General features: G+C 46.6%; 1 protein-coding gene across 1 annotated transcript in view; it reads right to left on the reverse strand.

Moving 5' to 3' along the window:
• The window catches only part of LOC143124766 (E3 ubiquitin-protein ligase TRIM8-like), a 15,297-nt gene extending 2,776 nt beyond the window's left edge, over positions 1-12,521 (reverse strand). The window contains exons 1-3 of the mRNA XM_076286472.1: positions 10,019-12,521; positions 2,401-2,496; positions 2-83 (exon numbers count right to left, since the gene is read on the reverse strand). Coding sequence (XP_076142587.1) covers positions 2-83; positions 2,401-2,496; positions 10,019-10,591 — 751 coding nt within the window. The 5' untranslated portion in view covers positions 10,592-12,521. The remainder of the gene's footprint in view (position 1; positions 84-2,400; positions 2,497-10,018) is intronic.
• Between the last annotated feature and the right edge of the window lie 1,331 nt (positions 12,522-13,852).

A 13,852-nucleotide genomic window follows, 5' to 3' on the forward strand; every position in this document is an offset into this window, starting at 1 on the left:
CTCTTGGTCAGGTCCTCATCCAGGAGCTGGTGCATCTTCTGGTACTGCAGCCGGACCTCCTCCTTCAGCTGCTGCACCTTGTCCTGGGGAGAGAGAGAGAGAGAGGCATCAGGAACAGTGATGGAGGGAGAGAGAGTGAACAAGAGAGTAGACAGAAGAGGAGAGAAGAGGAGGGGGAAGAAAAGGAGCAGGGTTGGGGAAAAGGGCGATGACAATGTTGTGACAGTCACACACAATCAAGTCTTCTTGACCTTATGCAATGCACAAAGCACACCACAGCGTTTTATTTTACACGCACTGAAGGCCGAGAATATCAAAACGAACGATGAAAGACAGAGACAGCTCGAAAGAGACAGTGGTGGTGATTGAAACCGAGATGGAGAGGTGGAGGTGGAAGTAGAGAGAGAGAGAGCGAGAGAAATAAAGAAAGAAAGAAAGAAAGAAAGAAAGAAAGAGAGAGACAGAGAGAGAGAGAGAGAGAGCGCGAGTGAGAGAGAAGAGATCAATTGAGGAGACAGGAAAAGGGGATCGAGGAAAGACACAAGAGGCCAGTGAGCAGTGTACGGATTTGGGGAGGAGGCATGGGGGACCGGGAAGAATAGAAAAGAGACCCGCCAAAAAGAAGAGAGGGAGGCAGAGAAGAGATGCGGGTAGTAGCACAGCACAGAGATATACAGGTAAGGACATAGATCTTTTCTACGGACTGGATAATCCAACTTTTAAACTCTTCCTCCCCAGATCTCAAAATGGACGTAGATATCCCATTACCACTCTATTACAACATCATACCAATCTGTCCATCCTGAGACCTCTACGTTCACAGTTTTCCCTTTTTTTGTGAGGGGTGGGGTGTCACTAAGTACCCAAAGTGTGAGAGGGTGGGTGGGTGGGTGGGAGTGTCGGGGTGAGAAAGGGAAAAGGCAATGTGGAGGAGGGAGTAGAGAATAGGGCTCAAGGTCAAGAGGAGGAGAGGAGGAGGAGAGGGGGAGGAGGAAAAGATACGACCTGGAAAAGATAAAGAAGGGGAAGGGGAGGTCTCCGAATCCGATGGAGAGGGGGAGAGAGAAAGAGGGAGAGAGAATAACAGAGAGGAGGGGGAGAGAGAGAGAGAGAGAGAGAGAGAGAGAGAGAGAGAGAGAGAGAGAATAACAGAGAGGAGGGGGAGAGGGAGAGAGAGAGGGAGAGAGAGAGAGCGGCAGAGACAAAGGGAGGAGGCATTGTTGTCAGAGTGGTCGAGGAGAGCGATGAAGCAGAAAATGCCAGGCTTTAGCCTTAATGCTGTGAAGGTGATCTGTCTGGAGGATCGCACTAGTGCAGTCGCAAGGACACAAAACACAAACACCCCACACACTACACCCCCCGCCCCCGCCCACACACACACACTACACACACACACACACACTACAGATGGACAAGTCAAGTGCAAACATGTAACATCACATTATAAGCATATTAACAACACACAATGCCCCACTCTTTATTGCCCTCACGTCATTAATGTTCACACTGCCAGTAGGTGCACTTCCCGTCCTCTTGTTTCCTCGCCACAGATGACGCTAGCCGTAGCTAACAGACAGCCGCTTGCATGCCCATCACATAAGAGTGAGCGGTTATTTATATGTCTACATGCTGCGTGCTTTGACTGGAAAACCAGTGAGCCATGCGAATCATTGTCTTCTTGCATTCTCCCAAAAGAATAGGGCAGTCCTGTGCCTGGCTGGCACTGCTAATGAGCCCTGTGGCTTTCGGAGATAATACAAAATATTCCGCTTGATTCTGATACAATTAGTTTTTTTGGGGAGGGGTGAGGGAGAGAAGTAATTTGAGTTTAAAAGTGGAAGGGAGGACAGTGGAAAGAAAGAAAAAAAAAGTTGCAACGACAAAAGAAACTCTTGTAGGTGGATGAGACGAGGAGAAAAAAAAAAAAGCAGTGCCATTTTGGCAGAGCAAAAACATATTTATTTTGCCTGGCTATTCAACAAAGCTTTGATGGTTCAAAGGCTCTGTCTAAGCTCCGTAAATAACACAATCCCACCCGTTTTTTCCTTGATGTGGAATTAACACCGCGCTTTGAATTCCCCAAACATTTTTATTGTGTGACCTGGGACTGGGTGTCTTTGTGCTGTAGGTACTGCGTCGGGGTGAGCGGGGCAGCGCCACAGCGCTGCAGCGGCAGAGAGGGAGTAGAGAATGGGCACCGACTGACAGAGGCCATGCCAGCCATTGGTGCAGGTCCACAGGCCAGAGTGGTGTGGCGTAGGGCTGCACACTAGCACAGACACAGACACCAGACCCTCCTTGTTAATGTCCACATAACTGCCTGAATGTGTGCGTGTGTGTGTGTGTGTGTGTGTGTGTGTGTGTGTGTGTGTGTGTGCGCGCGCGCAAGATCTATCTTACCTCCACTAGCCGTTTGTCAGATTCCAACTTGTAGAGCTGCTCCTCAATGTCCTGCACTCTCTCCTCGATGCGGTCCTGTTGCTTCAGCAAAACATGCTGTAGAGAGAGAACACAGAAGAGCCCATAAGACTCCAAACATCCAAACACAGTCCCGATCACCAGCAAACAAACATTAAACATTGCGCCTATTATCCGAGACCTTAGACAAAAATAAATAATGCAATTAAAACCAAACAAAAAGCAAGTGTGTGGGCTCTGTTTGAATTAGCATGCCCCTTTACAGAATTGCATATGCTTTTGTTTTTCTGTTTGTGTGTGTGTGTGTCTGTGTGTGTGTGTGTGTGTGTGTGTGTGTGTGTGCATGAGTTCCTGTGCTCTGTCCTGAATGCAGGCTGGGAAAAAAAAACAGAACTGGCACAAACAGCGTTGGGATGGAGAGGGTGTTTGCGCCGGCAACCATCGCGGGTAACACGACCTCTGCTGCCCCAGGAGCTGAATGCATACCAGCCAGGAGGTCAGGCCCGTGGCACCACAGACAGACGCACAAAAGGGCGCCGGCAAACACAAACGCTGGCTTTTCCACCGGTCTCTGCGCACTGACCTTAAATATCCAGGCCGCAAACTGTTTCCAGCATCGCTATAGCGACCGGGTTCCAGAGCCCCTTATTATAGGAGGCAAGGAAGACAAAAAGCTAGGAGGCAAGGAAGACAAAAAGCTGCCAACAATAAGACTAATTAATCAGAATCATTTCCCCGCTTCTGGGACAGGGAGGCTGCGTTTCCTCCGACGTGATTCAGCTGACCTGGGTTTCTGCAGCAGTGAAATTGGATTTGGTCAAAACCCTCACGCTCCTACCAACCCCGACACACACACACACACACACACACACACACTAAATGTGTGCTCTCTGTCCTCTGCCCGTGCTGGCTAATGTGTGCAGGAGGGAAGAAGTAGCCCACATAAGGAACATATTCAGGCGCAGACAAGTAATTAAAGAGGCAGCCAATTTAGATTTGATGAAATAAAAATGTTTGTGCAAAATAACTCCGCTCAGCAGAAAAGGGGGGAGAGAAGTGCTGTCATGGCAACAAAGCACTCTTAATGTGTTGCTTTTTTTATATATTACGTGAGCACTGTGTATTAATAAACCATCAAGAGCATAAACCAGGGTGTGATACAGGGACTAATGGCAATGCAAAGAGGAATAGGAAATAAGAAAGAGGAGCATAGCATAGGAGGAGAGATGGGAGACAAATGTGTGAATTCACTTCAGTGAAGGGGTGGGGGGGGTAGACAAGGATGGAGAGTGAGAGAAAGAAAGAAAGAGAGAGCGAAAGAGAGAGAGGGGGGGAGAGAGATAGACAAGCATGGAGAGTGAGAGAGAAAGAGAGGGAGAGCGAAAGAGAGAGAGAGGGGGGGAGAAAGACAAGCATGGAGAGTGAGAGAGAAAGAAAGAGAGGGAGAGTGAAAGAGAGAGAGAGGGGGGGAGAGAGATAGACAAGCATGGAGAGCGAGAGAGAAAGAGAGGGAGAGCGAAAGAGAGAGAGAGGGGGGGGAGAAAGACAAGCATGGAGAGTGAGAGAGGAAGAAAGAGAGGGAGAGTGAAAGAGAGAGAGGGGGGGAGAGAGATAGACAAGCATGGAGAGCGAGAAAGAAAGAGAGAGAGAGAGAGAGAGGGGGGGGAGAAAGACAAGCATGGAGAGTGAGAGAGGAAGAAAGAGAGGGAGAGTGAAAGAGAGAGAGGGGGGGAGAGAGATAGACAAGCATGGAGAGTGAGAAAGAAAGAAAGAGAGAGAGAGAGAGGGGGCATGATCTTCTCCAGCCAGTGCCCCTCTCCTGAACACTAACTCTCCCCTTTGTTTGGCCAGGCCTCTGTGTCAGTGACAGATTGGCATGTCTCCCGACTTAATGTCAGGATATGCTTGGCCTGGGTGTGTATGTGTGTGTGTCTAAGAATGTATGGTATTGCTGGGCAAAGATATGTATGAATGTATACATGTGTTTGATGGGGGGTATGTTTTTGTGTCAGTTTGAATGTAAAAGCCTACATATTTGACTGAAAAATCAAAGAGTGGGGTATTTGTATTTGTGTGTGTGTGTGTCCATGACAGAAGGAGTGAACATTTTTTAGTGTGAAAGCACGCTGCAGGGTGACTGCTTTCAGAGCGTGTGGAGGAGAGAGAGAGAGAGAGAGAGAGAGAGAGAGAGAGAGAGAGAGAGAGAGAGAGAGAGAGAGAGAGAGAGAGAGAGAGAGAGAGAGAGAGAGAGAGAGAGAGAGAGAGAGAGAGAGAGAGAGAGAGAGAGAGAGAGAGAGAGAGAGAGAGAGAGAGAGAGGCACATTCCTGAGGCCTATGGCAGTCACGCTGCCGCTGCTGTAACACTGGACCCAAGCGCCACGGAAACAAGCCTCTCCACGGTCACCGGTTAACCGTGTTTACGGGAAAAGACAAGGACACGGCCGTTCCCAGCCAATGAGACGTGCGCCTGTGAGCAAGGTAAAACCAACAGAGGGTAATAGATCACCTATGTTTCAGGGCCGGACTGAACTTCCTGCTCTGGCACTGAGAAACACACACACACACACACACACACACACACACACACACACACACACACACACACACAAGCGGTGAAACAATGACTTTTGTTCAAGTATGGCAGTCTTATTCACCGGAGAGATAATAGCTTAGAAGTTATTCACAAAGCATCCAAGCCCAACATCATGAATAGATCAGAAACAGGAGAGCCCTGTTGTGCTGGTGCCAGAAACACAAAAAAGGGGCATTTTTACAACCAGTGACATTTTTTTCTTCTACTACCCCCCCCCCCCCCCCCCCCCCCAACACCCCAAACCTCTTTGAATTACTGTACACAGCTGTGATTTCAATTTCTTTTCAAATGCTTGCCGTCACAGACTTATGGTACATAATTCATAATCAGTGAATAAGAGGCAAGCTGGGGGATGGAGTTAGCTAGTCATGGATTACTCACACTGAACTAAGCTCAGGAAGTTGTCAATCAACAGCGCAACAAAGGGCCGGGCCCTGGAGGCTGAGCAAGACACCGAACATGTGACGTGGGAGGGGAGGTTCCAGTAAGCGATGCCTCTCTTCTTACAACATGTGGTGGCAACTGAAAACGGCTTTACTACCGGTGTAGAGAGAGAGAGAGAGAGAGAGAGAGAGAGGGAGAGAGAGAGAAAAAGAGAGGCAGAAGTGATGAGGAGAGAGAGAGAGAGACAGCAGTGATACTAGGGATAGAGATAGAAATAGAGAGAAAGAAAAAGTGTGAAAAACAGAAAGATATATTGATAGATGGAGAAAGGGAGGGAGAGAGACACTCTCCTTTTCACAAATCATCAGAATAGGTGTTGGAGATGCATCAATCGAGTTGAGCGTATCCATTTTATGTGATGATGTGCACAGATGTCTCTTCCCCCCATCCGACGCCCACAGATGTGCTGATCAGCACTGACGTGCTTTGTGAGCAGCTCTCCACAGCTTTCAAGGCTCAAGGTAACTTCTGAAGAACACCCTACGGCTAGCAGCCCGAGCCTAGGCCTTTATGATTAACGTGAGTATTTTAATTGCCCCACTGCAAATTAATGCCCCACGATCTCCCTCCCACCCCCCTCCCAGCAATCCCTATGAAGTCTTTCTCACTTTTACTGTAAACTGGAGCACTGGGAGAGGGACCAGCAGAGGCTGATTTCACCGCAGAAGGCAGAGGAGCCGGGCCTGTGAATTTCACAACCCAGCGCTGGAAAAACCTGATTTATATCTGCAATTTGTCAGGGACCGCTCAGCGACTCAAAACCCACCCACGTGCGTTTAGAGCAAAGACAAAAGGTCATGCATCATCAAAATGAAATTTACTGACTTAACTGAAAAGCTCAAGGGTGCTTCACTAGAGAAAGGAGTGTCTACCCCCCCTTTCTTTTTATTTCGGCCTCCTTTTTTCACCACCTCCTCTCACATGCCTGCACAGCTTCGTCAGAACAAGGCGTGCTTCCACATCCTCACAGACTCCGCACATATGTACGTATAAAAAAAGACCATGGGGAGGGGAATATTTCGCTGCATAATTTTACACTTAGCTGCTAGCACACAAACTGGGACTTGGAGAGGGGGGTGGGGTGCCCATTCCAGTCCTGTGAACATCTAAACTGGCTTACAAGCTGCAGCCTTTTCCTTTGGTGGAGATCAGAAAGGGGTTGACTCACAAAAAGGGCAGGGCCCCCAATCCCCTGGGATCCACATGCAGATCAGCACTACCAATTAGGCTCTGGTCTGAATGTGTATTTGTGTGAAAATGTGCATGAATGAGCCTGTATGTGTGTGTGTGTGTGTGTGTGTGTGTGTGTGTGTGTGTGTGTGTGTGTGTGTGTGTGTGTGTGTGTGGCATCAAGTAGGCCAGTAGGCAAAATAATGGATATTGCTGCTAGACAGAAGTCCCTGTGCTGAAAGCAAATTTACAATCACTCTCTTCCTGTGACCAAGCAACATTCTACCAGTAGTCCTTCCTCCCCAATAACTGCATATCAGATCAGAAAGAGAATATAGGCTACATGTCTCAGCCAATGCAGTTATAAGATACAGCCTGCACAAATACAATAAACATGTCGAAGTATGTTAGTGTATCAGTGTTTTACATCAGTTCATTCTCTCAAAACAGGGTGAGATCCAGAATATCTGAGGTTTCTATCTTGTTCCTCGGTAAGAACCCTTAGAGGTTAAACGTCAGACTCTTCTGATGATGAATCTTTTGTAGAATCCTTTTGAGGATTTTTTAACATGTCCTCTGTTCTCGGCTGTGACAAATTTCTTTATTCTTGTTGAGAGTTTCTCTGCGACACCTTTCACTTCATAAAAACAAAACAAAAATCAAATCTGTGAAGACCCTTTTCTTAGAGGGATTTATGTACCTGAAATGGATACTGACACTAAAAAACAAGGAGATGGGGGCAGCTGGAGTTGCAGCGTTAGCAGTGCTAACTATGACCTAGCATTAGCTGCGGTAGCGGCTTGGCCTGGTTTCATTCCCATCATGGAGGAGCAGAGACTGAGTGCCAGCGGCGGCATGCATGGCTGATGAGACGACAAGACCCTGGCGCCCTGAACCCGCCTGCACACCCTGACTTCTCTTTTGCATCTTCCTCATTTGTGCCCTGGCTATTTGCCCTCCAACCCCCCCCCCCCCCCCGTTAGATGGAAACGGCACAATCCATCCAGAGAACATGTACCTCTCTCTCTCAAAGCTTACCTTCATCTTGATTTTTTTAAAAAAAGAGAGAGAGAAAAGACAGACATAGAGAATAAATAGTTGAATGATGACTTGCCCCCACCCCATCCTATTATAGATAGCGACGCCCTTAGGTTGGCCAAAGGCCTCGTGTCTCCAGCAGAGAGCCAGAACAGGCAGCGCACAGTGAACAGTGTCTCTTTCATGATAACTTGACAGCAATTCCTGAAATCTGATGTCATCACTCTGTATTCAATGCTGTGCTTCTGCATCAAGAATATCTGACAGTTCTTGTTTTGAAAACCCTTCAATTAAAAAATGCTAAGAGGTAATGCCTAGGCTTGCTGACATCTCAAACCAACTCAACCTTTGCCACAATTACACACCACTGATATGATGAAATGTGTCCCTATCCAGAGCTGTGGTATGAAGAAACGTCCTCAACATGCAGTGAAAATGAACTGTGGTATGTTCGGAGGATTATGAGCTACATTTGAATGTAAGGAAGCTTAGTGGGCAAGTGAGAGCAACACCTCACAAGTAAAGACACAGGCAAGACGCCTTCCTTCATGACACTCCTGGACTTCCTCCCAATACAGCTGGCGGGAAAAAAGAGAACAAGGGAAGGAGAGAGAGAGATGAAAAGAGAGAATGAGAGAGAGGAGATAGAGTGATTTAGCAGTGGACGAGGGGGAGGTTAAGCGCCACAAGGGCCACTTCCTCCTCTCTGACTCCCATGATCTCATCATCAGCGCTGCCCAGAGGGGGAGAGAGGGCGCTTCTGTTGGGGGCGGAAGACTGAGGCAACTGGGGTCACACCCTTCCTGCTTTCTTGGGGAGGGGAGGCATGAGCCATGGCCCTGGGTCCCTGCTGCCCTCCTCTCAGGGAGAGAGGGATGGGGGGGGATCGCTAGTAGGGGTGTGGAGTGAGTGGGTGTGAGAGGTGGAAGACTGCTTTACCTAAAAAATGGCTCCAGTCACTCTTTCCTGGAGCCATTGCGAAAGAGGAGAAAAGCACAGGGTGTGTATGCATAAGTGAGTAAGTGTGTGTGTGTGTGTTTTTTAAGCAGCAGCTGTGGGCAGAGGGGGCCTGACCCTCCCTGGAGCGCCCCGTCCGTGGCCTGGTCTCCTCCACAGCCGTGACACATTGGCCATCTGAGGAACATTCCTCCACGCATGCACAGGCACTGTCCCGGCCAAGCTCAGCAGCCCAGCACCTCGCAACAGCTCATTATTCTTCCTGCAGGCAGCTGGAGCAGCACCATGCAATCTCACTCCCACACTACCCGGTCCAGCCTCTCCCTCCCTCAGCCTCGGCCTCTGCTTAGCCCTCTCTCCCTCTTTCTCATCTGGATATCAAGACCTAATGTTGTATGAAGGACAGCCAATAAGAGGCAATAAGAGATCATCAGTGTGTGTATGTGTGTGTGCCAGTGGTGACGTTCAAAAACACACCCGAGGTGAACCAAAACACAAAACTACAGGGCTCCCCTTCAAGACGGTTAGGTTTTTGTTAGTTAGTGGAGTGAAAGGGTTAAATTGACATTACGGCTCTGGAGAAAAGTCTATGAACAGCACTAGAGGAATTTAAAAGTGAGCATACTGCGCTGGCCGGAACAGACTGGGTGTGTTCAGAGGTCTATATTTGGTGTGGTGTGTGCACGTGTAAATTCTATCTGGCAGCACATGAATATATCTATCCCCGTGGCGTCACTTCCATGTTGACTTTATGCTCTGGCTCCGGACACTTACTTACTGGTCTTACTGACTAATCCAATGAAAAACCGTTGCCAGTCTTGGCAGAGGGTTATGTGAAGGCGGGCCTCGGCTCTGAGGGTTCATGGGTCAGGTCATGGGGCCTGGGGGAAGCCTTTTCATGCCCAAATTTAAAAGTCTAAGAGCTCTTCAAGGCATCAACGATTCTATTGTAGGACTAAATAGGCAACTGTATTCAAAAATAAAAAAAAACACACAAAAAGTATATTCAGATAACTGATAGCTACCAATGCCATCTAATATGTTGCATTTTGCACTTTTCACAGGGCACTATGGTTTTTGTCAGTATAAAAAATGCATATTAAAGCATCATACGATCTGATTTGCACTAACTTCATTGGATTATGACAGGAGGTCAGATTCAAGCCAACACTGAGCTTGCTGATACCTAGTGTGATGTTAATAAACTGAGGTCAACCAAACAAAAAGGTGCGTTTTTCACCTGCAAATCAGTTTTGATGCATCACAGGAAATATTTCCGTATTCAACATGTTTCGTTTTATTTAAGTTGTCCGACTGACCTCTTAAAGGCATGTGTCTTTCAGTACGAGTAGATTTCTGCTTCTTTGAGAGAAGGTTACACTTTGACCAATCACTCACCCGTATGTCATTGCGACGAACTTCCACGTCGCATACGGCATGTCCATGGTTGGGAGCGCATCTGGAGAAGCAGCAATACTGGCAGACGGCCACCTGTTCTACCTCGCAGTGGTAGAGTCTGTATTCATCGTGTTGAGGGCAGCTCCAGGCCTGCACATCCTCGGCCTCAACTAACAAATGCCCGGGATTGGGAGAGGGCTGTTGGAGATGCGTCTGGACGTGGGACTGGCAGCAAGGTGCGTTGCAGCGGAGACAAACTTTCTGTGCAGGAAGAGGCGGTCCTCGCCGACATAGGATACACTGAAGTATCGCTGGAGTTTTGTCAACATTAAGTGCGTTGAACTTCTCCACAATGTTCGTCAGTTTGATGTTTTTCTCCAGATTTGGCTTCTGATTGTAGGCGTGGTTGCATTCCGGGCACCTCACCATACCCGTGTCTTTGGCCCAGGCCTCACTTATGCATCCCCGGCAAAAGTTGTGTTTACAAGGCAGCTGTATAGGTTCCACGAACACATGCAAACAGATGGGACAAATAAGTTCCTCCTCGAAGCAGTTTTTCCAGTTCTCCGCCATGATGGCGGATTCAGTGGTGAGTTGAGTCACAGAGAACAATTTGGCTAGCTCCTATTGAAACACTCCTGAATGTCTTGTTCGGAAGAAGTGGTTCAGTTGTGCATGTTTCTCCTAAAAATCGCGAAGGTAGTGTATGTGGCTTGTGAAACCACACAGACACACAAGTATGTGTAAACAACTGATTCCATAAACAACCAGACTGGCGTCCCCTCCACTCTTATCACAAAAAGTTGACAGCAATCTAATTCCGCAGGAGCGAGCTAGAATCAGGTTTTACAATCCAATTGCGTAGTCTCTGTTATTGCAGTGCTAGTACGTCGATTTGGTTGAAAAGCTATAGTAATGCCTTGAACGTCTAAGTATACTAACCTGACCAACTTCGTTGCCCTTTATTTGCATTCTGGCGACTAGGTTGTGATCAAAAATGGCCACATCTGTCAAACTGCTACAGTTCCTTCCATTCTATTAAGGAATTGTACCAGCAGTCTCTCGTCACATATGCGTCGCCACGCTGTACTATACAAAATCAATTCTAAAAGACTACACTGGGATGTGATTATTTTTCAGAGTTAGGGCTCTGAGACGTTTATCACGATGCCATAATTTTTCTTGGCTATATGTGGGAAATACTGATGAGTCCCCAGTGTTCTGATGTCTTACTATGATAGAAGAAGAAACCCAGTGTATAGAAGTTGACAAAATGCATAGTCAGTTCTCAAAAATTAATGGCGACACTATTGATATAAAAACCTGAATTCCCTTATCTCTGACGTCATTCTGGGTAAAGGTATCTTCCCAGCGTATAAAAGTGACTTTAAAAGTATACCTTTCGTCTGACTGATCCCGAATACGATTGGTCTTCACTGCGTTCCTGTACCTAATGGGCTAAACTAGCTTTCAGTGGGCAGATTGCTTTGTAACCCACAAAACGCTTAAAATCGCGAATAAATCTGTGTTTTTTTCTCAAGGCATCTTAACCTTTACCCTCACTTCTACTTATCACAATGGTTAATACATCGCCGTACACCTTATGCTTGAAAGTGCGTTTTATGGTTTAAATAAAGCCTATTTATTTTATATTTGAGAAAATACAAGGAAGTCACTTGGGAAAACAAGAACAAAGTGGATTAGGCTAACGTTACAGGCGTAAACCACACGTAGACTAGATCCTATAGGTAAATCTGGAGTTAAAAAGGTTTCGTATAGATACTAGTTTTCTATTTTCGCCCTCTTGAAGCAGATCGCGCTCACCTTACCTCGCTATCTTTATTTCGCTCTTAACTATCTGCCCTCATTTGCGATGTAAGAAATTTCCGAAACACTAATTCTTGCCATGTCGACGGTCCACTGGTCCCCGGACTAAAGAGATTTGTATTCGTTTTCAATTAACAATAGCCAGCAACGTAATGTCATGCATGTACTCTCTTCAGCTGGGGAGCTTAAAATGTTTATATATCAAAGCAGGCTTTCTAGTTCTTAAAGGGGACGATGTCGTTTTAACCTTGTTGTCGCTTGCTGTCATCAGCCATCTTGTTTTCCTCGTTTAAAGCGGATAAAACGGCGTATCTAGGCTATTTATTTTCTCTACCTCATTTGTATGCTCTCAATTCAGCTATATTTCCAGAAAATGTAGATCGACAGACGACTTGGCTTGGTCAGTCCAGGGTAGTTCTTCCGGAGTTAAAATCCTTTGGAAATAAAACGAAGGGAGCTGTATTCCACTCGGTGTCCGTGTTATTATTTATGATATATAGGCCTATATTCTTGCAAGCGAAATCCTTGATGTGAGGAATGCAGGCATAGGACTGCAACTCGGCTCAGAACACATCTCACATTTACTCCCCCCTTCTGCGAATCACGTGACCCGTCACAGACTTGATACATTAAACCGGGAGGAGTTGATGGCTAAACGGGGCGGGGTTTCACTTAAAAGGGCAATGCATCGGCTCAGCTTTTCGGAATAGGCGAACTAGAATTCGTATTCGCTGCATCTATTAAAACCCCTTTGTTCAGATAAATGAAAATGGTGCAGTGATAAAAAGGGATAGTGAGGTATTTACTTGAGATATAGGATATGTTACTTTGATATATAATGCCCAACATTAAGTAAAATAAATTGTGAGAAATGTGTATTTTAAAACATTGTTAAAAGTCTGATTAGGCCATCACCCCCGGTCGTTTTTTTTTTATCAGCCCTAGGCTACGCATCTAGCTGAATGATGCAGGCCTACATGACAAAATAACATCAATCAAACAAATATGTGGTGATATGATTTACATTAGTCTGTTATAGGCTACAATCACATGCTTCAGTGTTTTTCTCATATAGAATCGAATAGGCCCATTGAGCCTGGGGAAATTAGAATTTTCTTTCAGGCATGATCAGCAGCGCAAGGCATTAACAAGGTTCCAATGAAGAAGGGCAGTCTGAATTCTTGAAGAAAGTGACACCCACACTCTGTGATACAATTTAGAGTTCAGAGCAGCTGGAAATTTAAAAGGGCAAGCTCTGTTGGTCGGGACCGGTCCATGCCACGCGCTCACGTGTAGTAGGGAAGGTTTCCCTCAATGCTGTGACGCCAGAGAACCCAAGATGTGGCACACAATGTTTTCTTAATCCATTGTGTAGCAGTTTCAGATATTTAGTCAACTCTTGCTTCGTTCAAAGAAAGATTACGAAGGCCAACCATGCTTAGACTAATGGTGTTGGGAGGCTAGCCTAGGCCTATGTGCTTTGGGTTTCAAGAGCAGACTTGGGGTAGTAAAACCTTTCCTGCCTTGTGACGCACATTTCCAAAGAGAAGCGTTCTCATGCCCACTGGCTGTGGCTGGCTCTGTTCCCTTGCCCCACACAGCCTTTGCCAGCGGAATTTCAGCACAGGTGGCTTTAATGCCTGATTCCCTACTGGACAGCTTAGAGACTATAACTAAAACACAATATGACCTTCTTAATAGTATTTTTTGAGAATAGTGAGTTTTATGGAAATATATTGTTTTGGATGTGTAGGCCTACCAATAATTAACTTAAAACTCTGGCACTATAGGATCATGGTAACTCTGCTGGCTTCTACTTCTCTCTTCTTGAAGCCACGCATTCCCTCCATCAGTCTCACATTTCATCGTGAAGGTCTGAGTCACAGACTAATTAAGACCTCAGCATGGCTGGTATTCTTGGGCTGACGGGACAAGCTGAGACGACGTAGACCACGTGTTTGACAGGAACCACCCAGCGCTGAAGAGAAAAGATGTCAGAACATCCAC

Source organism: Alosa pseudoharengus, unplaced genomic scaffold, assembly GCF_046254945.1.
Source record: "Alosa pseudoharengus isolate Yale_2024_CS ecotype anadromous, Long Island Sound unplaced genomic scaffold, YU_APseudo_1.1 YU_APseudo_1.1_scf_15, whole genome shotgun sequence".
Taxonomy (NCBI): Eukaryota; Metazoa; Chordata; class Actinopteri; order Clupeiformes; family Clupeidae; genus Alosa; species Alosa pseudoharengus.